Genomic DNA, 26,509 nt, shown 5'->3' with positions numbered 1-26,509 from the left:
TGATGTCCCACTAATTGTCACGTCTGTTCTTTTCCCGGGCAGAAGCTGAGAGCCTCAAGGTGGTGGTTGGTGCACGTAGGTGGTGGTGTCCCCTCGTTGTGTGCTGTGTTGACCCCTGGTGTGATCCTCCACGTGCGTGTGTGTGTGTGTGTGAGTGTGGAGGTGTGTGCACGTGTGCTTGGGGCGTCTCTCTCCCTTGGATACCTCACTCCTGGTGACCCATCCTTCCACTGGTAAGCCTCAGCGTTGGCCGTTCCCCCCCCCTTCATAATTGTGTTTGTTGTGTTTTTGGCCTTTTTATTATTGAGGTGTTTGTGTAAAATAAAATATGAACTATTGTTAAATGGAACCACGTCTCCAGCCTCATAAGTATTGCGAACCTCTGTGCCTTTGAATATCTGTTTTAGTCTGAGGTATAAGTATCATTCCTTGGGCGAAATCCCAAGGTGGCGTTGTTTGCTCCTTAATTATACCAGTTTTCTGGTCTACCTCTTAACCGCCCGCCCGCCACACTAATATGAATAAAGTCTGACTTAATATTTCCGATAGTCACGCATTGCTGTCTGTCTGTGAGGTAACTATGGAACCATTTAAAAGCTATTTTATCAAAACCGAAATTGAGAAGTTTGGTTAAGAGCAGTTCATGATCAACTGTATCGAAGGCCTTTGAGAGGTCAATAAAAAGAGCTGCACAGTGTTTCTTCTTGTCTAAAGCCAAGATGATATCATTTAAAACAAGCATTGCAGCGGTAATGGTGCTATGCTTTTTTCCGAAGCCAGATTGGTGAATGCTTAGGACAGAGTGCACAGAGAGACATTTTTTAAGTTGATTATTTACCAATGATTCCAGTATTTTTGCCAGACAGGATAGCTTTGAAATAGGCCTATAATTATTAATGTCAGATGTTCCACCAACTTTATGCAATGGAATTACTAAAGCAGTTTTCCAAACTTTAGGAACTGTAACGGATAAAATAGAGAGGTGAAAAATGTATGTTATACAATTCACTATGAGTGGAGCAGCTAATTTTAAGAAGTGTTGATCGAGTTTGTCCTAGCCAACTGATTTCTTAGTGTCTATAGCCTGTAATGCCTTGGCCACTTCACCAGGAGAGAACAGCTGTAGAGAGAAACAAGGCTTTGGTAACATGTTGATGTCAGAATCAATGGCAGGCAGAGGTGGTCCTGTATAAGTATGGTCAAATAGGTTACCAGCAGATGCAAAGTGTTGATTGTAAGCAGCGCATATTTCTTCATGATGTGAAAGTGAGCATCCATCTGGTGTAGTGATAGTAGAGAGTGAAGGTGATGATTTACGATTAACAGAATTTACAGCCTTCCAGAATTTTGCTGGATTTGAATAGGCTTTGGGAATCAAATTTAAATAGTGGTCAGATTTGGCCTTTCTTATTGCAGCTGTACATTTATTTCTAAGCTACCTAAATGCAAGCCAGTGACCTGGGTCACCAGTACGCCTAGGACGCATCCAGGCTTTATTTCTTTTTTTAAGTAAGGAAGATATTTCTGCTGAAAACCAGGGACTAGACCTATTCTGAATTCTATATTTTTTAAAAGGGGCGTGTTTTATAGTTTATCTACTATAGAATTAAAAGATTTACAAAAATGGTCCAGGGCTAGATCCACATCAGGGATTCTAACAGTGACATGAATATCACTATTTGGCAGATCAATTAAGAAGGACTGCTCATTGAGATGTTTCAGGTTCCGTCTGGATACCAACCGTGGACCTAATTTTTTGATTTTGGTAGATCTAATACAAGCAATAGGGCAATGATCACTCAAACCAAATTCAAATACTCCAGAGTCCAAGATTTTCTCTATTCGGTTAGTTAGGATTAAGTCAATCAGAGATGACTTTGAGGGATCTTTTATATTTGGTCTGGTAGGATCAGTAATTACTTGAGACAGATTAATATTTGTACATACCTCTTTGAAATGATCAGAGGCAGATTTCAACCACTTCAAATTTAATTTAACCCAATATCAACTCAGAGTTTATGTATGGGGCTAACAGATCATAACTTGTCAACAGCTGAGGCGGAAGCAGATGGAGGTCTGTATACACCAAACACGGTAATGACAGAATTTTTTGCAATACATACTCGTAGAGCTAAAAACTCGAAACACTTCTCTACTGTAACAGCATTAAGAACAGTGCAGCTGAAACAAGCTTTTATATAAATAGCCACACCTCCCCCTCTTGATTTTCTATCAATTCTGAAAATGTTAAAATCATTCAAGGCTATCTCAGTGTCATTCACAGTACATCTCAACCAAGTTTCAGATGGAAACACGATATCAGGATCTGTCTGTGTCACCAGGATTTTCAGACGATCCAGTTTATCTTGCTGAGTGATACTCCTGATATTTAAGTGAATAAAACCCAAGCCTTTCCTATTCTTAAACTCTGTTGGGTTAAGATTAGGGTGTGGAGCAGAGTCTGATCTTGGATGAGCAGTGAGATTAGAGCTGTGGTAACCTGTTTGAGTGAGTAGGTGTTTTGGTACCTGGAGTGGATGATAGGGGGCGCTATCGTAGGGCGTGATGACTTGAGGTGGAGCAGTAGAGGAGCAGGTGAGTGTCGAAGGCAGAACAGTCTGAGTGGAGGCGTGTTGTGTACACAGTCACGCACCTGAAGGTGCTTGGGCAGAAAAAGCTTTGCAGGACTGCAGGGTGAGATAAATATTTTGAGACAGGAGGCGGGATCCTGCACGGATCTTGTGGCCGACGAAGATCATGCTTTCTCAGCCAAACTCACACTTCTCGTTAAGTGTCAGCCCTTCCTCTTGTACTTTTTGAAGTACCTGATGTAAGCGTACGTCTTTGTTTCTTCCAAAAACCAAGATCAACAACAGCATGGCAGAGCACTCCGTCCTGTGACTCCAACATCTGAAACATCCGGCGCTGAAAAGGTTCAGGTGCCGATGCGATGCCGAAAGGGAGCCTGTTGAAACAGTACCAGCCGTAGGGAGTTATGAAGGTCGTCAGCGGCACTGACTCTCTGGCCAGGGGTATCTGCCAGAATCCGGATCGTGCGTCAAGCTTCGAAAAGACCTTTGCTCCAGACAGTTGTGCCAGAGTCAGATCGACGGATGGTAGAATGTGACGCTCTCGTTTCACCCATTTGTTGAAGTGGGTGAGATCAACACAGATCCAAATTTTCTTGTTTGCTTTTGGGACGATGACCATTCCCACACACTAGTCTGTAGGCTGTGTGACTTTTGAGATAACTACCATCACTTCCATGTGGTCAAGCTCGTCGCGCACTTTGCCTCGTAGAGGGATTGGAACGCATCATGGCTTAGAGAGGGCATATGGAGTGCCGTCCCTCTCCAGCTGTGTAGTTCTCCTTGAGCCGACCCAATCCACTGAACACTGTTGGGTATGCAGCCTTATAGTCCTCTTGGGCTTCTCTCACTTCCTCAATTCTTTGTATCAGGTGCAAGGCTTCAATTGCAGGTAAGCCAAGTAAGGGTCGAAAGTCCTGTCACCCCAAACACCTCCTGTGTTGCAGGAGAAAAGGATTGCAAAGGATTCAACACTTTCTCCCTGGTGCCTCATGTTGAATTTTGCTCTTTTATAAATTACATTGTGTTTTCCCCACACAATGTGCTTCAAAGGCATTTTTCACATTTTCATATTTCTTTTTGTCTGCTTCTGATAATGGCAAAACACTCAAAATATCATCAGCTGTATCTCCTAAAGTATACAGCAGAAAGTTCACTTGGTACTCTTCAGATTTATCAATGAGCCCTGATGCCATACGAAAGCGTTTGAATCTTCTAATCCATTTAGGCCAATTAGCTGTGTTTGAAAAATCAAAACTATCCGTTTGAAATATTTGTACTGCTCCGGTAGCCATTGTGTATGCTTCCTCTTGTTCAAGTAGGCTCACACTTTACTCTTGTAAATTTTCACTATTCTCTGGCGAGAGCAAATCCTCTGATAAACTTTCACTTTCACGTTTATCTGACAGGCCCTGGACGGAAGCTAGTAAGGGATCGCATTGACTACTGCTATAGTAGTATAGCCTACAGCTTACTGAATGTCTGTTCCTTCTACTGGTGCTCCCCTGATGGATTATTTGAACTCTCCTCTACTCACGCTCCACGCCGCTTCGAGGAAAAAGTCCGATCTGTTTTCCCTTTTCAGCAGATGTCCAGAGGATACTTGCCAGCTAGCTTTAACTGGTTAGCGACACACTAGCCTGAATGACGTTCACAGTCCGCTTTCTTCTTACACTTCCTCTATCCTGTGGTAAGGCTCAGGAGTTAAAATCCTCTTCTTTGAAGATTGCACTAACTCTTTTTAACTTCTGAGGCCATGTGTTAATACTGTAAATGAGCACAGACGAAGCAGCATGTCCAGTGGGTGTGAGGTTTAATAATGTACCCCTTGTGTTACACTTAACCATGTCCCCAGGACACATGCAAATAAAACTGGATTCAAAAAGAGGATTCAAATACTGAAAATGAGGCAGCCATTAAACAAAAGGCGACGCCTACGAGTTACGTGATTTCAAAAGATTTACACTAACAAATAACTTCCAGCGTTCAAAAGACACTATAATAATATTTGGGGTTATTAAATGTTGAATTCACAGTCAGAATATCAATAAATACGGATGCAAATTGTGAATAAATAATAATTCTGCCAGTAGACATACAGAAGGCAGGTTGTTATTCATGTTAAAAAGGTAACAGACTACAGAGAGAATACACAGAAATAGGAGGGGAATCCAAAGCGACAAGAAGTCAAACCAAAACTGGACACAAGAGGCAGGAAACAAAATAAACCAAGACTTTGGGCCCTAGTTTCGTAGACCAGGCGCAGTCAGCGCGCAGCCACCTGCGACACGCCGATGGGGTGTGTCCGCCTGGACTTTGCAAGTTTCGTGCACCGCGCAGGCTAGTGCAGGCACGCCTCCCGTCACTCCTCCCGTCACTCCCACCCAAGTGGGAAAGAGGGAGGAGAAGAAGGCGTGAGTGGGAGACGGGGAGGAGACAAGGCGTGGACTGGGATTAACACAGCCGATTCAGATCTTCACCAATCAAATGAGCTCCTCTCCTCACCTTTAATGCGCCAGGCGAGGTTCAGTGCAAGTTTCGTCACTTGACAACCCAGTGACAGAAGCAACGCCGCTGTCCCAACACGCGCTGTGCGTGTGTATAGTCATAATAATTATAATGCCGATATTATATCACTACAGAAATTATAGGCACATTTTAGGCATCTCTATCACAAAGCAGGGTCAGGGTGCACAGCAGTAGACATAATAGACGAGCCGGCTGGGCCATTCATCATCATCATCATTGTGGTGGAAATCAGTTTATGATCACCTGATGAGAAATAAGAATACAACTCCTAACAGCGCTTTTAGTAATTTATTCTATAAAGAGTCCAAAACAGGCTAGCAGTTGCTACAGACAGACTGTAAACAGACAAAGTCTAATAAGTCAAAGCCCTCGCAAACAGGGTGTCCAAGCGGACCGCATCACCGACATACAGCTTCAGAGCAAACTATCTGGCCAGATAGGGGCAGACTCCTTAAGAGTCTGACCAAGTCTTCAGTCTTGAGAAGGGCTTTTTATACAGTTGTTTGTGATGTGTCATCAGAGAAGCATTGTTCCATTGTTTGTGTAGACGGAGAACTTTGTCCAGAATGTGGTGTTTGAACCACTCATCAGTGTCCATAGATCCATATTGACTTGCCAACTGTGCTGGTGTCACAAGATGCATTTTACAACTCATGTAACACATGACATGACATAAGTGCAGAATACAGGTTACCTCATGACACTTGGAATAGTATGAGTTAAAACTACTCAAACTACTAATTATACTATAATGAACTACTAAATGAAAAATTCCCATCACAATCATCACCGTCTTCATCATCTGCGCTCCACAGCTGCACCGGATTCCCCGTCCAACACCAGAACAGCGGGACCCCAGGACCTTGTGTGCCACTCAGACCAGCTGCAGCCCCAACTCCGGTTCCAGCTCACGGCAAAGTGGCGCGTCTCTCCATGGACACGGACAATAGGCTGCCGCGCGAGACCAGGCACGAGCTGCTGTATTTTTTTACACGTGCCATCCGCCTTTGATCTGACGCCTTTGATCTGACGTCAGATGTGACGGGACAATCTATATAGATATAAATTCATGTGTTGATTCAATTAGTTGCATTAAATAGTGTTTGTTGTGATTATTTATTGCATTTAAATGTGCCTGGAACTGTGGAAACCTGCCTGTGAGGTCTTGGTGACGTGTGTGCATGGCGTGCCGGTCAGCCAAACTGCCACTCCGCCAGCTGTAATTCGCCTTGCGCAAAGAGTAGACCAGGTTGGAGCTGGCGGGCTTTCGGCGTAGTCTCGGCGAGGCTTTTTGCCACGAAACTTCCGCTGCACTAAGCTGAATCTGTGACGCCTCCCTCTGCTGCGCCGCCACACCCATCTTGGCGCAGGCGATCCACCAAACTGCCAAACTGACCGTGCGCAAGGCTGCGCTGGTCGAAACTTGCATTACGCTGGCTCCGCCACCCTGCGCCACCCTGCGCTGCGCCACGAAACTAGGGCCCATGATGTCACAGCATGACAACAGAAATGTAGATGTGTAGAAATGTAGCATTTGAATGCATCACTTTCACTCTGCGATATTGTGGTATTAATAGTTTAGCTGTTAACAGTTGATAGTCATACCATTAAATAAGCGATCAGCAGAAATGAAAGCATAGCTCTGATTCAGTTGGCCTATTCTGTTGTTGAACATGTTGAACTGTCGGCTGTTTCTTACCCTGATGACGGTTTTCATTCATTCTTGGGACTCTGAGCAGGAAAGAGACAACAGTTCAACTCCCCCCTGAAAGGAGAACATGTTGTATCATTAAAGTTGCAGTCGGCAAGTATGTCAGATCGAGTTGACTCAGTCAAATTTCGAGTGTTTACATTACTCACGCCGTGGGTTGCCAACTCTCACGCTCCTGGCGTGACACTCACGCTTTCACCATCAATCTCACGCTGTCACGCACACGAACAAAATGTCACGCCAACATAAAAAAAATTCTCCCGTTCATTTTCTGTTGATGTCTAGCAGCTGTAACATCTGCCTACGACATCATCATGGCAGTATTTTCTGATCGTTGATTCGCTGAAAACCATGCACCTGATACGTCACAGTTGCCTGTGAAAAAAAGTTCAAAACATAGGTTCGGAGTCAGAGCCCACTGATGCGCGTTCGAAAGTTTGGATGACAACGCAGATCCTTATTGTCATTTCTTAACACTCTGATGACAATCAATCAAGGTGAGCTGATAAAATAGCCTAACAAATCGAATAATCTATTGTCTAATACAAGTGTGTGCTTTGTCACAGTAGCCTGCCCCAATATCAGTCTAATTGTGTGCTGAGGAGACAGTACAGACTTCAACTAGTTGCTAACGTTATCTCACGTGCGTTATGAGGGCTAGGTAGCTGCTAATTGCTAAATAAAAGGCTCATGGTGCAAATTATGTTTTGTTGGATGAGCTTGCTGAAATATTTCAAAAGAAAAGCGGATGATGGACATGGAGAGGAGAAGAATCAAGCAGGGCTTCAGCAGGTAAGCTGGTCACGTAATGATTTATGTTCAGTTGTTTGTTAGCAAAAAGAATAATGTTACCCTAGGCTACCTCTTTATTAAAGATGGACAGTGTGCCCTCCACCTGATGCCTCACTCAAATATGAACTTTTCTTACCAATGTTAGCATGTCTAGGCCTACATGTCATTTTAATGGAGATGTCATGTCATTGTGATTAGGCTACCATGTCATTATAAGGCTGCAGGTTTTTTTTTACACAGCCTACCTTTGTTTTATCTAGAGGAAAGAGTGGAGAAAGTCAATGAAGTGGTGATGCTTGATGATGAGATGCTGGTGGAGGAGGAGGAAGATACAAGCACAGTGCTCACAGTCAAGAAAAAGGCTTAATTAGGGGCCCTGCTTACAATTCCAAATTTAACAGTGCCTGGACTAAAGAATTGTCAAAAAAAAAATTGCCGCCACCCGCCCATTACCGTTTTCCAGAGTCTCACTCCAGCCAAAGTCCCAAAGTTGACAACCCTGCTCACGCCCCTCCCCCTCTACCACTGAGCTCCTCCCTCTCTCCCATCGAGTGCTCGTCAGTGCACGTGCACCAGATTCTGGAACGCGCCTGTGTCTTCTCATCGTTAAACGCATGGAGTACACGCTACACAGAGGTAGGCTGGCTAACTTGGCTAACATTATTGGATTTTTAAGTAAAAATATATATTGTTAAATATGTACAAATATAAAAAGGGATGTCATTGAAAAGGCTTAAAAGGGCATTTGTTGAGGTCAAGTGTAAGCTCAACTTACACATTTAGGCAATAAAACAATGTTCTTTTCAATTAAAAGTTATCATTCGTGCCTGCATCACATTTTTTTTCCTTGTCAATCGAGACGGCATTTAGCTACACAACAAAAATTTAGGCAACAACACCAGTGAGTTAGGTTTAGGCAAGAAAAACGAACTACTGTTGCATAGTCACGTCGATGAGTTTAATTTGCATCAGCACAAAGAATGATTCCAGTTGACTTTCTATTGGCATTGTTTCGGGCTGAGTTGCACAAAAAAATGTATAATTTGTGTCCCTGTACATGAAACCAGTAGATTGCATTTCATGACTATTAGATAATCTGCCATGAGACTGGACTGAAACTAAGATCCTTTTACGGGGGTCAGTGTCGAGGCAAAGCCAGCTTTGTACTGACCCTCGTTACTGAAGCAGCCTGATGTGAAGTGGTTAGCACACACATACAAGCTAACACGGACCGTGGCCGTAAAAATTAAACGCATGAGACCAGACCAGACTGTCGGACACGCGCTCCCGAGTTCCGTCCAACCGGAGGCAGCAGTGAAGACGCACCAGAGCGCTGAGACAGGGAGGATTGTCTCCAGCTTCACCCGCACCGGGATTTATTCACGGTGCACCAGCCGGATCACCCAGCGCCATGACCGGTAAGTCGGGCTGTACTCTCCGTGCGCGCTGTCGGTCCGCGCTCTCCGTCAGCGTTCTCCGTCCACGCTGGCTGTCGGACGGCGCTGTCTGTCCACTCGTTCATTCCAGTTCCGTTCATTCCGTTCATTTCAGTCCACTGGCTCTTTGCGCTGTGTTGCGAAATGCCCCCCTTTTGGATATCTCCTATCAACGTGCAGAGGAGTTTGGCCTATGCAAATGATTCCTTTTGTTACGTAACAACAGGAGCTGAATCTGAACAGCCTGTAGGAGCACTGTTTAACCAGAGGGTGGGCTGCAGAGGCAGGAGTCGCTTGTTTTCCTCATCCTGGGAGTTGACAGGCTCAGGGAGGACCAGTTTATAGGTGTAGAGACCAGACGAAACCTGTTTTCATAATATTGCCCCTTTAACTTCATAATAACTCAACAACACTTTGGTACACAATCGCCAATCTTGTGGTTTAAAGTCCTGTTGTTTGACCAATCCACCTCCCATCCCACCGACTATGAGTGGTCTCTCTCACTGTTTATACTGCGTCACTAGCTGGGACTGTTACATGGAGGGGAGGGATTCTAATTACCTTTCCAATAGCACTGTTTCCATGGTGCTGACACATCATTTTAACATATGCTCACCACCACGTAATGCGCTGTTCGGAGGTCGTGGTCATTTCCCTTATTTCCGTGAGAACAGTGTGAATCAGCCTGAGCTCCCCTCTCTCCAGATGGCTCTCCTGCCCCGTCACCCGTTTCTTATTCTGGCTGATGCCAGTCGAAGTGAAGAGGCAGCTGTTATCTGAGGTCACGATACAGCCGTGGATGTTAAATATAGCCTGCATTAACTCTGAGGAATGAGATGCCAAACACAAGACATTGTTGAGGCTCCATACTGTTTAGAGAGATGAGGTGCAGAATGAGACCAGTGAATCATACATATTATTACCACCCAGTGTACCCACAAAACAGAGCCTATTTCTGATCTGAAAACCATTTCATGCTTAGGCTACCTGTCACCACACATTAGAGGTGGACGTGATCCGAATTTTCATGGGACATGCTCTAAAATGATTTGAGATTAGAACAAAGGGGGGTTTAGCTCAGGAGTTAGAGCGGGTTGGCTGGTAACCGCAAGATCGCCGGTTCGATCCCCGGCTTCTCCTAGCTGAGTGCCTGGTGTCCCTGAGCAAGACACCTCACCCTAATTGCTCCTGACGAAGTCAACCTAATGTATGTTGCCTAAACCTAACTTCCGTTTTGTAGTGTGATGTCGTCCTGACTGGCATGTCACTTTATCTTGTTTGTGTCTTCTATTTCTATACGTTTATTGAGCTGGAAACAACCACACCGCCACCACCCAAAATCAAAGGAGCAAATGAAACCAACACCTGCTTGACATCCACATGACAATTTTTTTTCTGCATTGTTATGCTTGTTTTATTTTTCCTCTGGCTGTCGAACCACAAGAACGGTTTCAGATGTATGGTCCAATATGAGCATAGGATTAAGGAGGAGACGGTTTACACGCTTCCCACCAACAAGGACACAACTGCTGCCCAAAATTCCAAAAAGTTCTATCTTATTTGATTTGACTGCCACATTAAACTGAATGAACCTACCTCTGCAGCAAACCACACCAGGTCACATGTAAGTTCATCTGCAAGAACAAAAAAGGAAGAGCAAATTAAGTCATTCTCATTTTTTAAAATTACTAATATCTACAAATAATGACACTAACTCACCTCATCTGCTCCAACTGGAAGGCAGACCTTTCCATTTAACTTTGAACTAACAGATACCTATTAGTATTAAATAAAGGCTGTGAACAAATCAAGAAACAAAATTGATTCAGTCGTTAAAACCAATTGACATGTTTTCATTTTACAAAAGTTGACTCTCATTATCACAAATGGATAACATACAGTTATTGGTGGCACTAGGGGCTGTCACATGCCAAAAGACTGAAAATAGACTTAATGAAGGTTTGAATTTTTCAGTTTGAATTTGTAACATTACTAAGTTTGTACAGAAATTGGCACCAAAACATGCTTACGAATACAGGTAACACAAGCTAACGGTTAGCTATCGGCTGAAGAGAAAGTTCCAAAAATCTTCATCATTGATACATTTGTTAAATGGAATCTTCATCATTAAATGTCTCATTAGATAAGGGTTAGCATGAAGTGTGTACGAAGCGCTAATGCTGAAGATCTCCGAGTTGTGCAGGTAGAGAGAAAAGCAGACATTTTAAGTACACTATTTCTGTCATCTATAAGCCTGAGGGGTATAAATGTCTTTCAGCTGCTACAAGTTCTTCACTGTTGTCATCATGCTAATGTCATGTACTGTACAATAGTATGGAATAGTAGCTTGAACTAAACACAAAGAATGTAAGATTAATACAACAATCTAAATTTACAGCATTTGAAAATGTATTTTTGTCCACTAACTGGGGAACAAATTCATAAAAACGAGTGAGCGGCTTTTGCTGCTGCTAAACCTTTACAAATAAGACAGAAAAGGAACTATAGAACACTCAAAGAGTGAAATTCACCCCTAACCGTGCTGCTAATAGCTCCTCGCTGCTCAAGTACAGATAGCAAATATTTAAATTTGGTAATATGCAGAAATTTGGCGCAAAATTACCAATTGCAATTTTGTGTCTTTCATTGCAAACATTGTCCAATTCACAAAGGACAGCGCTGACAGCTAAACACAGTTACAGTGAAATGATTAGCATCTTCAGAGAGTTGGTGGGAACTGACAGACTGGGATATCACATCTCAAATGGGGGTCACGTTTAAATTCCTTCCTGAAGTTTGGAGGAAAGCCCTGCACCTTGTCGGTCGAGGATTTCATTCTTCTTTCTCTCTCCATTTCTCTGCATGCAAAGCCGCATGGACAGCTGCAAAACCTTATGGGCATGTTTACGTTGTAATATCTTTTGTGGACCCGACCTTACGCCGGGGCCGGTCGGGCTGCAGTTCGTGTTGCCATCACTGACCACAATCCATTCTTTGTGAATTCACTCATAAGAGATTACAAATTGGACAACACTATGAACAAGATGAACATGAAACTTTTGTATTTAATGTGACAGCAACAAGAAACATACATCAAACTCCTGTTTGAAAAGTTTGGAAAAGATGACATGATGTTAGCACAGACTCGAGGCTGAATTATACTTCTGCAATAGAGTTGCCCTTTTTATCAACGTGAATCTTTTTTTATTTCATCCATTACTGCCATATAGATATATATAAAGGTGTGCATGGTGTCTTTTCTATGGTGAAAGTAAAAAAATAGATAGCAATATCATATCATGCTGCTTTACCAGTTTTTAGTCGCTGAAATTCTGCACATTGAATAAACTAAAAGTCATTTCTGGCTTTTGGATCGATTTGTTTTTTTGGCTTGAGAAAGTACGGTAATGTTTTGGTGCAGAAGCATAAATCAGCCTTGTCGGAACAAAAGCAGATTTGATTCACCGCTCATGTACTTATACTGACATCAGTACAAACAGTACAAGTACATCACTCTACAGTGACAATACAGGCAAACGCACAAAGCAGAACTGAAGAGTTTTGTTCCAAGTAGGATATCCAAAAACTACCCAAAAACCTGACTCATCAACCTCAGATTTATTACAGATTTTACATTTTTACAAGTAAGAACTGAGTAACTCAACTCATGCTTTGGATAGAATACACTTGAGTTTTAATGGGCTAAATTCAAAGTTAAAAGGTTGAATACAATTTTTGTTTGCACCGTCAACTGCAATCAATTTAGAAATCCTGTGAATCAACTGAGGAGATTATCGTTCATCACTTACTGTACCACTACTTCTATCATATTTCTCAGATATGTACCTTTAGTTGATGAAAGGTATTAATATTGTTTATCTGTATAACCTCCATGGCAGTCACATCTTAAAAGGCTTCTAAATGGTAGGTTTACAGTGGATAACACAGTTTTGGAATAAAATTCTTCCGTTACAAAGACATTAGACCAGAATTCTGTCCGGAAAAGAACTAATTTAAGGCCGACAATCAATGACAGATCACATTTAACTATCAAACATCTTCTTCCTATCAGACTTGTCTTCAATGTTCTTGCGCCAGTCTCCCACATCGCGCAGCTGCTTGTCCTGAAAACACAGATGAGTTTTCATTTAGAGTGATGAATTTAGAGTGACCCTGAAAATAGGGTAGGAAGCAGCAAAAACAGTGACAAGCTTTGTTTTTTGACAGGTTAGTTAAGAAATGGCACTGCTTTCCCAGAAAATATACATTTAATTCCTTTGTTTTTATTTTGCATAGCGCTCAAAGCTATAGCTATACACTCTCAGCCACAACTACGGGAGCATACCAATCTTGGCAGCTTTACATGCTTTGAATACAGAGTGCAGCAGAGATTGTGAGGACAGGAAGTTAGTATAGCACTGGTTCCCTCGACAGGAAGTGGATGGGATCTGTCCATTGGATTTTGTATTACTGCAGAAAATGAGCTCTTTCTTCACCAATGAACACCACTTTTATGATTTTTGAAGCATACCAATATTCAAGCAAAAATTACGCTACAACTTATGTTGAAATAGAATGAGTATGAAAATGAATTTGTCTGGGTGTGATCATTGATCATAAATTATGTAAGACACCACACCCAAATAATTGCAATATTATATTCAACTAAAGATATCTCATCTTTCATTTACATACATTACCTAATAAGTGGAGGTATAGCAACCATTTTCATGCAACACAAAAAGAGCTAAGTAAGTATTGTAAATTGATTGTTGCAAACTAACCAATGCACTATTTATCAACTCACATGCTTTAAATTGTTAATTTACTTCCCAACTGCGTTCAGATGTTGTTTGAAATTAGAGAGAGACCATATGAATTTAGGTAGAAAATTAAATAACAAAAAATAAAAAAAATATTATTTGCAAAGTGAAAATCACTTTGCAAATAATTGTTTTAAATAAGAAAATTAACATACATATGTGATGTTTATTTCCTAAATGATGGTTCCATTTAGAGTGAATAGTGCTTTAGGGCTCAACTACTTTGTGATTGACAGGTCGCCACCACCATATTGTCCGTTCTGGGAGTTGTCCATGTTTTTGTCTTGCAACTTTAACCCTTTCACAGTGTGTTTTACTTCACTGTAACATTTTTGGTCGCCTAAAGTGTCTCATTAGCATTCAGTTGTCCGTAGCTCCACCCTCTCTTGTCACTTCTGGTTGCGGAAAAATACAAATATTATTTAGGCAAGTTTGTGTGCCACTGTCTGTGTTTATGCATGATTTAACATTTGGGAACTAGTTGTGGATGTGATACCAGTTCTTCGAGTAAATGTTAGGCGTTGCTGTTCGTTGACAAGGAGCCTCGATAGGATCAACCAAGAGCAAAGCCTGTTAGAGGCCATCGCTCCTGAAATCGAACTAGAAAAAAACAGCTGAGCACCAGATGTCTTTTCAACCTCGCCTCTCTGCTCTGACCAAGATGTATTAGGCTACGCGGATTTAGACCATATTTTAAAAACGTAAACGTTTAAAAATAACCTGTAGATACTTAATATGAGCATTTTTACAGTATAACTGTTACATTGTTGTCATATACACAAAATCTGACAAACATCTAAGTAGACATCTCCTGAACTTGCTGAAGGATGCTGAAATAACTCCATAATGATGCTGATCTGTAAGACGTTTGAAGTCAAGCTTTGTCAAGTCTGTCCACAAGAAGACAAGAAAACAACTTTTAAAATGCTTGTTTTCTGAATGGAGTCGGGAGTGATGGTTGCTTGGCTATGTTTACATTGTAGCTGCTCCATCAACCCTCAAAATAACGTCATCTTGGCGTAGGTACGTCAGCGACCTTGTACTTACACAGTCTCTGGTTTCTACACAGTCTGGTCTCTGTACTAACAGCTCTACAATCGTAGAGCTCTGGGCGACCGCAGAGACAGGATGCAAGATTTGTTCCCTCCATTTCTCATTCAGCAAATGTCACGACATCACTGGCAACAAGAGGACAATCTCAACAAAGATACGCTTTCATGACACTGTGTGAAAAATGTACTCGGCGTTCGGTGTGAACACAGCATAAGACTGCGTTTTGGTAATATTGTTCCCAGATTTAGGGGCCAAACATGGTGAGTAGTATGGCGTGATCCAAACCGATGGCCAAATCTACAAAATGACACGTTGTAATAAAGCACATTAATCCATAAGCCCTGTCTGCTCGTCAAACAGAAACATTTGTACAAACTATTAAATAAAAAGCTGATGTAAAGGAGGTCTAAGAAACCACAATTATAAATTCAACCACAGGTTAGGGAAATGAGTCGATAGAACATCGATGGTTGTTTTGAGACTGAAGTTCAGATGAACCAGGCAGCAGCTCACCTCCTCTTTGACCTCCTTCTTGACCTGCTTCAGGTTGGCCCTCAGGTCCATGTTGACCGTGTGCTTAGAGCCCAGCAGAGCCTTCAGCATGGCGTCGGCAGACATGCGCACTTTCTTCAGACGGGGTCTCTTGAACTTGCCCCTCATATCCACAATCTTTATGTTCAGGTCTCTGACCTTCAGGAGGATTCAGGACAGAAGTAGAGACTCTCATTGTAGGTCAAATGATCATATATTGTTATGGTCATCATTGTATATATTGCATGTTATTTGCGTTGATATTGAGTTCATCTGTTCGTTCAATGTGAACGTTGGTGAACATGCCATAGAGATGCTGCATATTAACATCACAAAAATAAAATTGATGTAGTGAACAGAGCTGAAAATGCGTCTCACCTCATTGAGAACCAGGTTCAGTTTGAACTCTATGCAGTATCTCTCCTCCTCACTGATGTCAATCTGCTCATGGAGTTTGTGGCAAAGCTCCTGGAGAGAGAAAACGTTTTTTACAGTTTGCTGACTGACTGCAAGCTTTTAATTTAATTCAACATAACTTTGGCTAAAATATTTAATACAACCATAGAACAGGGTAGAAAATTAACTAAAGTTATTTGACATAAAACAGGATAGGAATATGATAATAGCTTTTGTAGGATAAACACAGTCAGACTCTATATGTTATAGAAAGTCCTCTTTCCAAATGCATGTGATTTAGTTTACTAAAGTGCTGTACGTTCAAGCAGACAAATGACAGGGACAAAGATCCCTCCGAGCAACAGTTGAATAAGAATAGAAGAAAGAAACTGGAAGCTTAGATTTAAATAGGGGCAGCTTTCTGTTTCGGTGTCAAGTGTTTCACAACAACAAGCTGGAATTAACAGCTGCAACGTGTTTCTTTAGCAAAGCTCCTCTTCAGCCTTCACAATAAGAGTGCAGGGTTAGCGCTATCGACATATCAGCGGAACATTCTCTTCAATCTGACCTCTGAGTTGCCTGCGGAGGACTAAGTGGCCGATCAAACTGAGATGCGTCTCTAGAAATGCTCCTTTAGCAAACCACGGTGCCATCCCTGGTGTGCAATGTAGGTGAGAAAATATCTCACCTACATTATCCCGGCCGGGATTCGAATCGGGGTGGGCTGCGTATATGCACATGTGCGTACATGGCATGTGCTCCAACCACTCTGCCACCATAAACACAACCACTCCCCGTCTTGGAGCCGCTCGTCCTCGCAAAGCTCAAAGAAGTGTGTTTTGGTGCGCTTTGCGCGTCTATCCTTGACAAACATTTTCCGTAAATAAATACAACGGCAAGTGGACACTGGGCGCAGTGTGGAGCTCCTACCACTGGGGGCAACCCCGCACCGCGGGGTCTGCGGGGGCTTCCCCGACACCACTGCATCCACCTTAATTATTAAAACTTGTCGGTATCGGCGATACTGGCCCTGTATTTACTTGGTATCTGATCGATACCAAATCTTGCAGTATTGCACACTGGAGATGCATCACAAAAAACGGACTCCGACTCTTCTGTCTCACCTCAAGCTCCTCTTTGGAGTAGGGCAGCTCCAGAGGGGGACATTTGTCTGCCAGGAACTTCTCCCTATCCCCGACCTTCGTTACTGCTTCAGCCTCCAACATGCTGGTTGCCACCGCCAGCATGCATCCCTGTGGATGACACCATCATGTACCTTATATGTATTGTCACATACAATTCAATACAGCTCTGCCTTTGTGTAGTGTAATCTTGTCTTACTTTCAGAGTATGCTTACGCCTCGCAGACAGTCTCTTCCTACAGGCGAAAAAACAAGATATGAATCATTCGAGCCATGTTATAAATAAATCATTTTTCTTTTAGTGATGACAAAACTGTTTTCAATCAAATTTTCCATAAAATAGGAATATGCTAACACACTGATAAAATCAGTTTCTTTCACACTTAACACACGTGTAAATTGACAAAACATGTAAATTAAGAAAAATTGACAAAAGAAATGTTTCAGGGGGACACTAAACAGTGATGCACAAGGCTAGGAACGCGCTTTGCGTTCCAGCTGTGTTGGCAGGCATTGTGAAGTTATTAAAGTTGGCAGTCTCTCAGTGATGTTGAAATGAGGGGGGGTTATCACTGCAATTATAATGCTTCAGAAACATGTTACCATATATCAAACTGTTAACTCACTCGTCGGCCATCTTTGCAGCAGGATCCTGATGTTATCTGATAAAAAATTTAAAAAAGACAGAATTAAAATTACATTAACTTTGGATATGTGACAAAACAGCAATCATACTGTACATAAAGTATAAAGATGAGAACTCAATGTTGCACACCAAACATACACGACACCCCTCTTTATACTGCTCCCCCTGTCTCCCACTCCCACCAGCCTGCACTCACATTGCTCCAAGCCCAAGCGGGCCTAAGCACGGTTACCTCTTATACGTCTTCACGTCGTAATTCGACACATACTAAGAAGCTCTCCAGAGTCATCACGATACAGAACAACACAGAGAACACAGATTTCTAGTCAACACTCGGCCTGCATCAAAGTGTGAGCAGAGTGGATTGTTTATTATAAAGGACAGAGCGTTGCATGACGTCCCGGTCCAGTTCCGCTCCGGTACCACTCACACCACAAGTCTGAAGCCCAAGCCCGACCCAGAATCCACAGTCAAAATTATTGTGGTGGACAAACGCTTGTACCATGTATTATTACAATCCTGTAGAACACGATCCTGTGTAGAATCACCGAAGCAAAAAACTAAATAAGAATTTGCCCCAAAAGACTGGAGGCAGGGGACTGTTCTTTGCTTTTGCCGACAGATTCAATGTGGTCTTTCCAGAATAGCAGATTGGTCTGTCATTACACCCAAGTAATTGTATTAAATTGCCTGCTTGATTTTTTTCATCAAGATAATAGGGACGTTATATATTCAATTACGTAAAAAAAAGAAATAAGAATAAAACAATATTCTTAATTCACAATGATGTCTACAATTTTTCTAAATGTCCAATCTAGTCTAGTTCACAAAATAGTAAAAAAAAATTCAAAAGTAGTGATTTGTGTACAAGGCCACACATTTTCCTTTCATTTTCGTGTTGCGGAGAGTCAATCAGGATCCTTTTTCATTTAGTAAATTAAATGTGTTCAGTGACTATGCAACGAGCAGAGCTAGTGAAGTAGTATTACATGTTGAGAAAGACTACTTATGGTAGACGACTGTGGGAGGTGGATGTGTCAAACAAACAACACTGGTGTTCAACACCAAACCCAATGTTCATTGTTTTGCCTAAACCTAACGTTCGTCTGTTGCCTAAACCCAACGTTCGTTGTGTTGCCTAAACCTAAATGTGCATTCATTTCATGCATCTTTTATAGCTTTCATCACACCTGGAATTGAAGGTGAAATTGAAAATGAACCAAGGTGGCTTAACTGGCCAAATAACAGTAATGATTATCAATATGCATGTGTGCATGCTGCTGTAACTTTAAACTTTATAAACTAATAAATAAACAAAACTCCTTCGTGCTCAGAGTCAAGTCTGCCCCTTCTTTTCTTAGAGACTCACATTTCATGTTTGGCCCATGTGAATTCTATCTTAAGACTTCAAAGTTAGTTCCAGGACATTTAGTGGAACTGAACTCTGTAACCGAGGCCGCGTCAATGCCTGAAGGACCAGACGGCTATATTTAGTGGCGCGGATCTGAGGACCACAGTCCAGACACCTGTGGCACATACAGTGCAAATATCTCACAACTACTGGACAGATTGGGATCAACTTTAGTTTCCGACCTATATGAACTATAAAGAATGACTCATGATGAGTTTGGTGATTCCCTGATTGTTCTTTTAGCAGCACCAACAGGTCAGAATGTACACCGGCTTCTCAAATCATGAGAGCATACTCGAAATATACTCTAAAAACTGGATCATTGTATTTGCCAAAAGGCAGCTTTCCATCTCCAGCTCGTCCAAAACTTGGCTGCCTGACTTCTAAAAGACGATACCATATCACTCCCATTCTAGCAACGCTCCACTGGCTACTAGTTATTTATTGTAAATGTTACTTATTTCTTTTAAAGCCCTACAAGTCCTGTGTTTGTTTGACGCGTCCACCAACTCACTATTTATAATATCTCAACTGACTTCCTTGGAGGCAGCCCTGCATGTCCCGGCTCACGATGTGGGTTGGACACAAATGACACTTCTTTACTTTTCATAGATACAAGTACGAACAACGAATGAGAACAGCCTGCACAAGTCCTCCAACCTACACAAAAAACTATTCTCAAAACTTTAAAGACACGACTGCAACTGCTTTTAAGCCTCCATCATTGATTCATTTTTAAATGAGCTGGACATAAAAATGCCTTTTTAACCCTTTTAGATCACATCCCCAGTTATATTGTTCACCTATTTAACAACATATGCAGACATTTTTTTTAATTTTTTTTATCAAAATCAATTGTTTTTCTTTCCTGAAAACAAAATATGACGCATGCTTACATCAGCTATTACCAACCAATTTCTACCAATAATATCACTATGTCAACCATCAATAACCTGCAACTTTTAATGGCACAGGGCTCGATGAGGTCATCTTTTCAACTACAGCAGCATGTTACTGTTGTAGCTGCTCCATCAAAGATGCTCTTTATCAAAGATGACATTCCACGCTCCACCAATGGATTGAATGATACACTTCCAGTAACTTAAGTGGGTGTGATGTGTTCCCCTCTCCGCATCAGATCCCCAATGTGAGCCAGATCCGCCCTCAGAGCATACAGACCTGATGTATCCTGGCATGATCTGTTGACAAAAGTCACTGAAAAGACAAGTGTAACCAGACATTGCTGTTTGGAAATATCATGTCACGAATACCCTGGCCAAAATAATTGGGATTCACGATATGATCCCGATAATCATCAAAATGTGCTTAAATCTCTTAAACACTTAAACATACTGGAATCACATATATTTTGTTAAAAAAAAAACAAATGGTGACTGGACGTGCATTTATGTAATGCTTTTCTCCTGTTCCTGACTACTCGAGGTGCGTTACACTACATGTCTACATTCACCCATTCACACACATTCATATGGCAGAGGAGCCACCTGCCCATCAGGATCTCATCTAACTCACTCATACACACACTCACACGGCCTCGGAGGCAGTAGCTTGGTAAATGGTAAATGGCCTCATTTATATAGCGCTTTTATCCAAAGCGCTTTACAGTAATGACTGACATTCACCCATACACGCACACATTCACACACCGATGGCGGAGTCAACCACGCAGGGCGACAGCCAGCTCGTCAGGAGCAATTAGGGTGAGGCGTCTTGCTCAGGGACACCAGGCACTCAGCTAGGAGGAGCCGGGGATCGAACCAGCCAACCCGCTCTACCTCCTGAGCTAATCCGCCCTATGGGCCCATGGACACCTCGGCATGTGGACTGGAGGACGACTCGCTCTACCTCTGAGCCACAGCCATATTGCTTCACAGATAAGACATCCTTTGGTAGACAACAGTCAAATAATCTTAAATCAGATGATCATGAATCTTAAGGTCTCCCTGTATAAATGAAGGAAACATTCTTTTTAAAAAAAAATTTTTTTTGTATCCTGTATTTCTTCAATCAGGCTCTTTTTTTCGCTTGTCTAACATAATAGCTAGCTTTAAATACGATAACCCCGATTTTGGATATCGTTTTCTGCAATAAAATTACAGATCATGTGAACCACTGATTTGATCTGTATTTTATGAATCTCTTGTATCTTTACTGTAAAAATCTGAATCTGATATTTAACCATGAACTATAAACTAAGACAATCAGAATCAGAATCAGCTTTATTGGCCAAATATGCACACATACAAGGAATTTGACTCCGGTAGAGTGGACACTCTCAGACAGTAGACAATAGACGTACATACAAACATACACATACATGTAGTTAAGTAAAACCTACAATAATTCCTTCTAATAGGTAGTGAACTAGAATATAAAGTAAGATAACATGGAAATACAAGTACCTTGAATTTGTACTTAAGTACTGGAATACTTGTACTTTCCATCTACATTAATACATACACTGGTCTGGGTAAACTGACCCGTTAAGAACAGGGTTCCAGGACTGCGAGGCCAGGTCCTGAGGTACTCTTTACTCTTTACCCGAGCTGCTTGTGACAGAACAGTGGATTAAGACTCTATTCCTGGAGCCTCAGCTGTTCCTAACATCTTCATTATGGAGGAACAAAAAAAAAGTGACGGCAGGCTCGTCTTTAAAGAAAAGATGTCTGACAACTAACGCAGGCATCTCCAAACACATAGCTGACCCAGGAGCAAATGGCCGTCGTCTGTTAACCAATAACAGGCGGGGGTGTATCTCCGGAGCTGACAATATATTTTAGGACATAACAACATGTTGCTCTGGAGATGGAATAATATCTGCAGGGTTAAATTTGGGGCCCAATTTTTGTCTTAAGTAAGTGTGAGTGTGTGTGTTATGTGTAGGATTGTCTCTGGAGGGAGGGAGGACGGGTTGGCAGTAACCCAACACCACAGAACATCCCTCGGATGGACAAGACGTGAGAGTGTGGCACAAAAATAACTCGCAGTGGGGGCTGACCTCAGAGCCTAAAAGAAAAGGTGTATGTGAAAGGGGAAAACAAGATATCTGAAAGAAAAAATCTTGTTCAGGTCCTTGGACTTACGGAAACCTAAACAAAAGCTTCTCTGTTGTTGGAATCTTGTTTTTAAAAATACATAATAAAAAAAACGATACTGTTGATTTAACATGCAGACACATTTGGTGACTGGGAGTTAAAGTGAAGGCCAGCGGTGGAAGATGTATACCTTTTATTTACTTTTACTTCATTAAAAGTACCACACTATTAAAATACTCATGTTACATGTCAAAGTTCTGCATTCAAAATATTACTCACAAAAAACATTAGCATCAAAAATGTACTCAAAATACCAAAAGTTAAAGTAGCCTTTTCCTTTTGCAAATGTGATTACTGATACATGTAGCCTCTAGAATGTACTTAAATAATCTCAGTAATCTCCTATGCAAATACACACACATATATATTATCATTATATATAATTAATATTACTGATGCATTATGTAAGCACTTCAATCTTTTTATCTGGCTCATTTTAACAATTCATTTAATTGTAACAATTTAAAATACTGTTACATAGTTTCTAAGAATACGTACTATTTTTCCAAATAGATGTTGTGTTTAACAAGTTCATACGTTGAAGTATTGACCTGAAAATGAAAGGATATGCCTCCGAGGAGTATAGAAGTAGAAGACGAATTACTTAGTTACATAAAACTCAGATTTCAACCAAGTTGTGCCAAAGACATAAACGTTGGCGCTAATTCTCTGAAAGATACAACAAAAATGTGTAATATGTAATTCATTCAACATGAAGCTTCACTTTAAAGACCGAAAAAATACCAAAGACCGAAATAAACGGCATCATAAAAGTTCCTCTATTGTGGGAATCTGGTGTTGTAGCATAAAGCTTTAATGTTGCTTTAACATCGGAATGCTTGTGAAGAAAACGGGCTAAATTTGGCGAGTGAGGGATTAACGTGAAGTCTAAAGTGAAGACAGAGACCGAGGTTGGCAGCCACTGCAGATTACACCAGGTTTCCCTCCGAACCCCTCAGTGCTGACAGGAGGATAAACACTGACGGATCTACTTTCAAGTTCATGCCTTGTAGTGGTGTTGCCTTTCAGTGCGCCGCATCACCAAGTCGTATATCACCTGGTCGCGACTGATATAAACCAATACCAAAAAAGATTACTCATGAACAATCCCTCGCAACAGAGAAGAATAAGTGCAGTACTATTCAAAGAAACGTGATGGAAAACCAAAAACATTCCACCTTTTACCCTGTGTAACAATAAAGTAAAGCCAATCAAACATCAACTACAAAGTGCCCAAATTGCTTCTATCAAAGAATTCCCCAAACCACCATGAACATTCAACCAAATAAAAACAGACACCTTGATAACAAACCAGCCAGACGTCAACTCAATAAGATTCAAACTTGAACGCAAACTTGATTTGAACATAGAAAACATAAATTCCAAACGAACCGTAGGCGACCAGATGAAACTTTAACGGCTGTTGTCATTTGAACAATGTGCATGCAAACAACCACAGATATTCCTCATCTACTAAACACACACACACAGAAGAGGTAAGAGGTCTTACTTCCACCAGGCAGAGTATTCAGCTTGTTAGAGACGCAGACCGAGTCCCGACCACACCAAGTGTTAAGAAGGTATATATTGCAATCTCTGATAGCCCTCTAAATCCTCCACTTTCTCTTTATGGAAGTGGATTAGTGGTCAAACCAATGAGCTGGCAAGGTCATGAAATACAGTACAGTGTCATCTGCCCCCTTTACTCGCCTCATTATAAATAACCCGCCCTTTAAGATTGTTATCTGTATTATCTTGTTTCATCGAGCTTCTGCCGGCGGAATGCAAGAAAGTGATTAAACCACACAGGCATTTCTTAATCAGCAGTTCATATATTTATATGCTAAATATATGCAACTTTCAAAAGTGAATAATGTGCTGTCACAAAGCTTGTTTGTGACTCTAAATGTGTGAATGGTCTTGAAGAAAATCTTCTTTACAAATAGATGTTATTTAGTTTTGTACATGGGGAAGCAATGGTGGTAAAATGGTTCAACCAGATAGGAACAGCTTCCTGTTTCAGTGTCCATTGTTTCACAGTAATGCAGCCCAGGACAAACTGGAATTAACAGCTGCAGCAGGTTGCTTTAGCAAAGCTCTTCCTTAAACTTCACAATGGAAACAGAAGGTTAGTCTCGGGTTAACACGAGTGGAATATGAGCTGAACCAACCCGTTCTCACTACAAATAATGCAGCTTGGTTATTGGTCCTCGGCGTCTGACACCGACGCCCATTTAGCAAGGAACCTTTTTGTATGTGATTCTGTGTAGAGCAACATATGTGGCATAAAGAGAAACTTAGTCAACACAGGGACGAAAGGGAGGGGAGGTGTCAAACAAACACAGGACTTTCATCCAGGACACTGCTCTTAGTGTCGAGGGTGAAACTATAAGTAAAATGTTTGTCGTCAGTACCATGCATCATTAGTCACATGAGTTATTAGTCAAGTTAACGTCAACCTGGCTCTTTTCCTAAACCAGTGGTTTGTTGCCTAAACCTGCATAATGACGACAGGTTTATTTTGAAAAGACACTTTAATGAGCATACGGCAACACGTTCTGACTGTTTTGAAATGCAGCTTGGTCAGCGCTCCAAAGCTGCAAACCAGCTCTACATTCTTCTCTAGCATCACGTATCACATGTGTCAATGTACGGTAGTTACATGCATGGAGTCTTTTCAAAATAATCTACTCACAGGAAGTTAAGTTTAGGCAACAAAACAACTTAGTCAGGTTTAAGAAAATATATATTTTTTTCTAACGACTCATCTGACTAGCGAGTGAGGAAAAAGTCACATGACTTACTATTACGACTGATGTTTTGCATGGGACACAAACAGTGGTGTCCTGGATGAAAGTCCTATGTTTGTTGGAAACCACAAAAAGTGTCATTTTTGCACATGTCAGTGACAACATGTCTACACACAGTCTCAGAAAACAAATCAATATTTGTCCCAGTATTAAAATTAAAGCAGCTTCCGAACATTGTTGTGCTTTTAATGAAAGTTGGACTCACAGTGTTGCTGTCGTTGCAGCCCAGCGGCTCTGGAACAGAAAGATCTGAATTCCTGGAACATAAAAAAACAAAACTGTAAGACAAAACAGACGACTTCTTGTTGATGTAAACTTATATGAGTCAATATCAAAAACTATCATGAATTCACAAGTTATCATGAGTTTGATGAACGTCAAAGACCAACTTGATGTCAGAGAAATTAAATTAAGCTTGAAAATTACCTTTACAGCACAAAAGTTCAAAACTACACTGTGAATTTCAAGGGAAACATTTTTGTCATGGATTATATTTGCTTATCACATAACACAAATAAGTTTCAAACGATTCCACACATTAACATATTATTTTCTGAAATAAGGTCCCATGGGGGGAACAGGAAGGGGCGGGACTTAGCCTCTCTACGTGATATAGTTGTTATAAAGTGTTATAGGAGCTATGCTAAGGATGACTACAGTGCATCAAGCCATGTTTTCACATTTGTACACAACCGGAGAAAAACAGTTTAACTTAACTTATTAATGCTTAAAAGAAACATTAATGAACGAAAACAACATAATATTTTTTTTTTAAAAGGGTTACTTACCTCAAATCAATTTCTCTTTCTGTGTTAAACATCACTAGTAGGAAAATACCTTTTCTTCAGAGTTCATTTCAGTGGACAAATGGTTGTATATGACATTATTTGGGTTCATATTTCTATCCATCTCTCTCCAGTTTTCAGCTTCAGTCAGTCAGTCTGACCCCCATTAGAGGCTTTGCACGTCATAAAAATGCCAAGAAACTCAGTGCTGGATTATGCTCACTTTTTTTAACACTCCCACGCGCAATACTAATTCTATTTTGAATTCTGTTTAAAAAAAACAGTGCATGCATTTTTTTTTTTTATCAAATTCAATTCACAAAATGCAGTTTACATTTGTGCTATCAGAGGGTGCCGAAGCACCCAAGTACCCAACCCCATATTGATTATAATTTGCTAAGCCCCGCCCCCATGCTACAACCCAAACATACTTGAAGTATCATCTAGCTCTCCAAACCGGTGACACTGCAATTAAAGCTCTGGTTTTCAATTTGGGATAAAGATTCATTCAGTCTAATCAGCCGTAGGCCTGCATAGAAATTGACCAATGGGAGCCATTGCTCCGGAAGGCTGCCATTGGCTCGTACAATCCATCCAATCCCCTCATCTACCCTGCTCCTCGTCATCCCGCCTCGTCCCCTCCCACCTCGTCGAATCGTGGAAGACTGAGGGGAGGGGTTTGGTTGGGGGGGCGGGATGCTTTTTTCAAATCTGTCTCAGAGGCTTAACTGATTTTCAGA

At 41.4% G+C, this 26,509-nt stretch overlaps 2 protein-coding genes across 5 annotated transcripts in view; both read right to left on the bottom strand.

Moving 5' to 3' along the window:
• The window catches only part of LOC311019165 (troponin I, fast skeletal muscle-like), a 109,180-nt gene that overhangs the window by 45,121 nt on the left and 37,550 nt on the right, over positions 1 to 26,509 (bottom strand). The window lies entirely within an intron of this gene.
• Positions 12,654 to 23,770, bottom strand: LOC311019169 (troponin I, fast skeletal muscle-like). The gene is made up of 7 exons (XM_084018423.1): positions 23,685 to 23,770; positions 17,628 to 17,663; positions 17,201 to 17,237; positions 16,984 to 17,112; positions 15,842 to 15,931; positions 15,446 to 15,622; positions 12,654 to 13,180 (listed from the first exon to the last, which is right to left on the bottom strand). Exons 2-7 carry the CDS (start codon positions 17,636 to 17,638, stop codon positions 13,100 to 13,102), a joined length of 525 nt encoding a protein of 174 aa, XP_083874549.1. The 5' UTR covers positions 17,639 to 17,663; positions 23,685 to 23,770; the 3' UTR covers positions 12,654 to 13,099.

The sequence above is a fragment of the Eutrigla gurnardus genome (assembly GCF_963514095.1).
Source record: "Eutrigla gurnardus genome assembly, chromosome: 9".
NCBI lineage: Eukaryota > Metazoa > Chordata > Actinopteri > Perciformes > Triglidae > Eutrigla > Eutrigla gurnardus.
The sequence above is the reverse complement of the archived record's forward strand: the minus strand, read 5'-3'. Positions and strand labels throughout refer to the sequence as shown.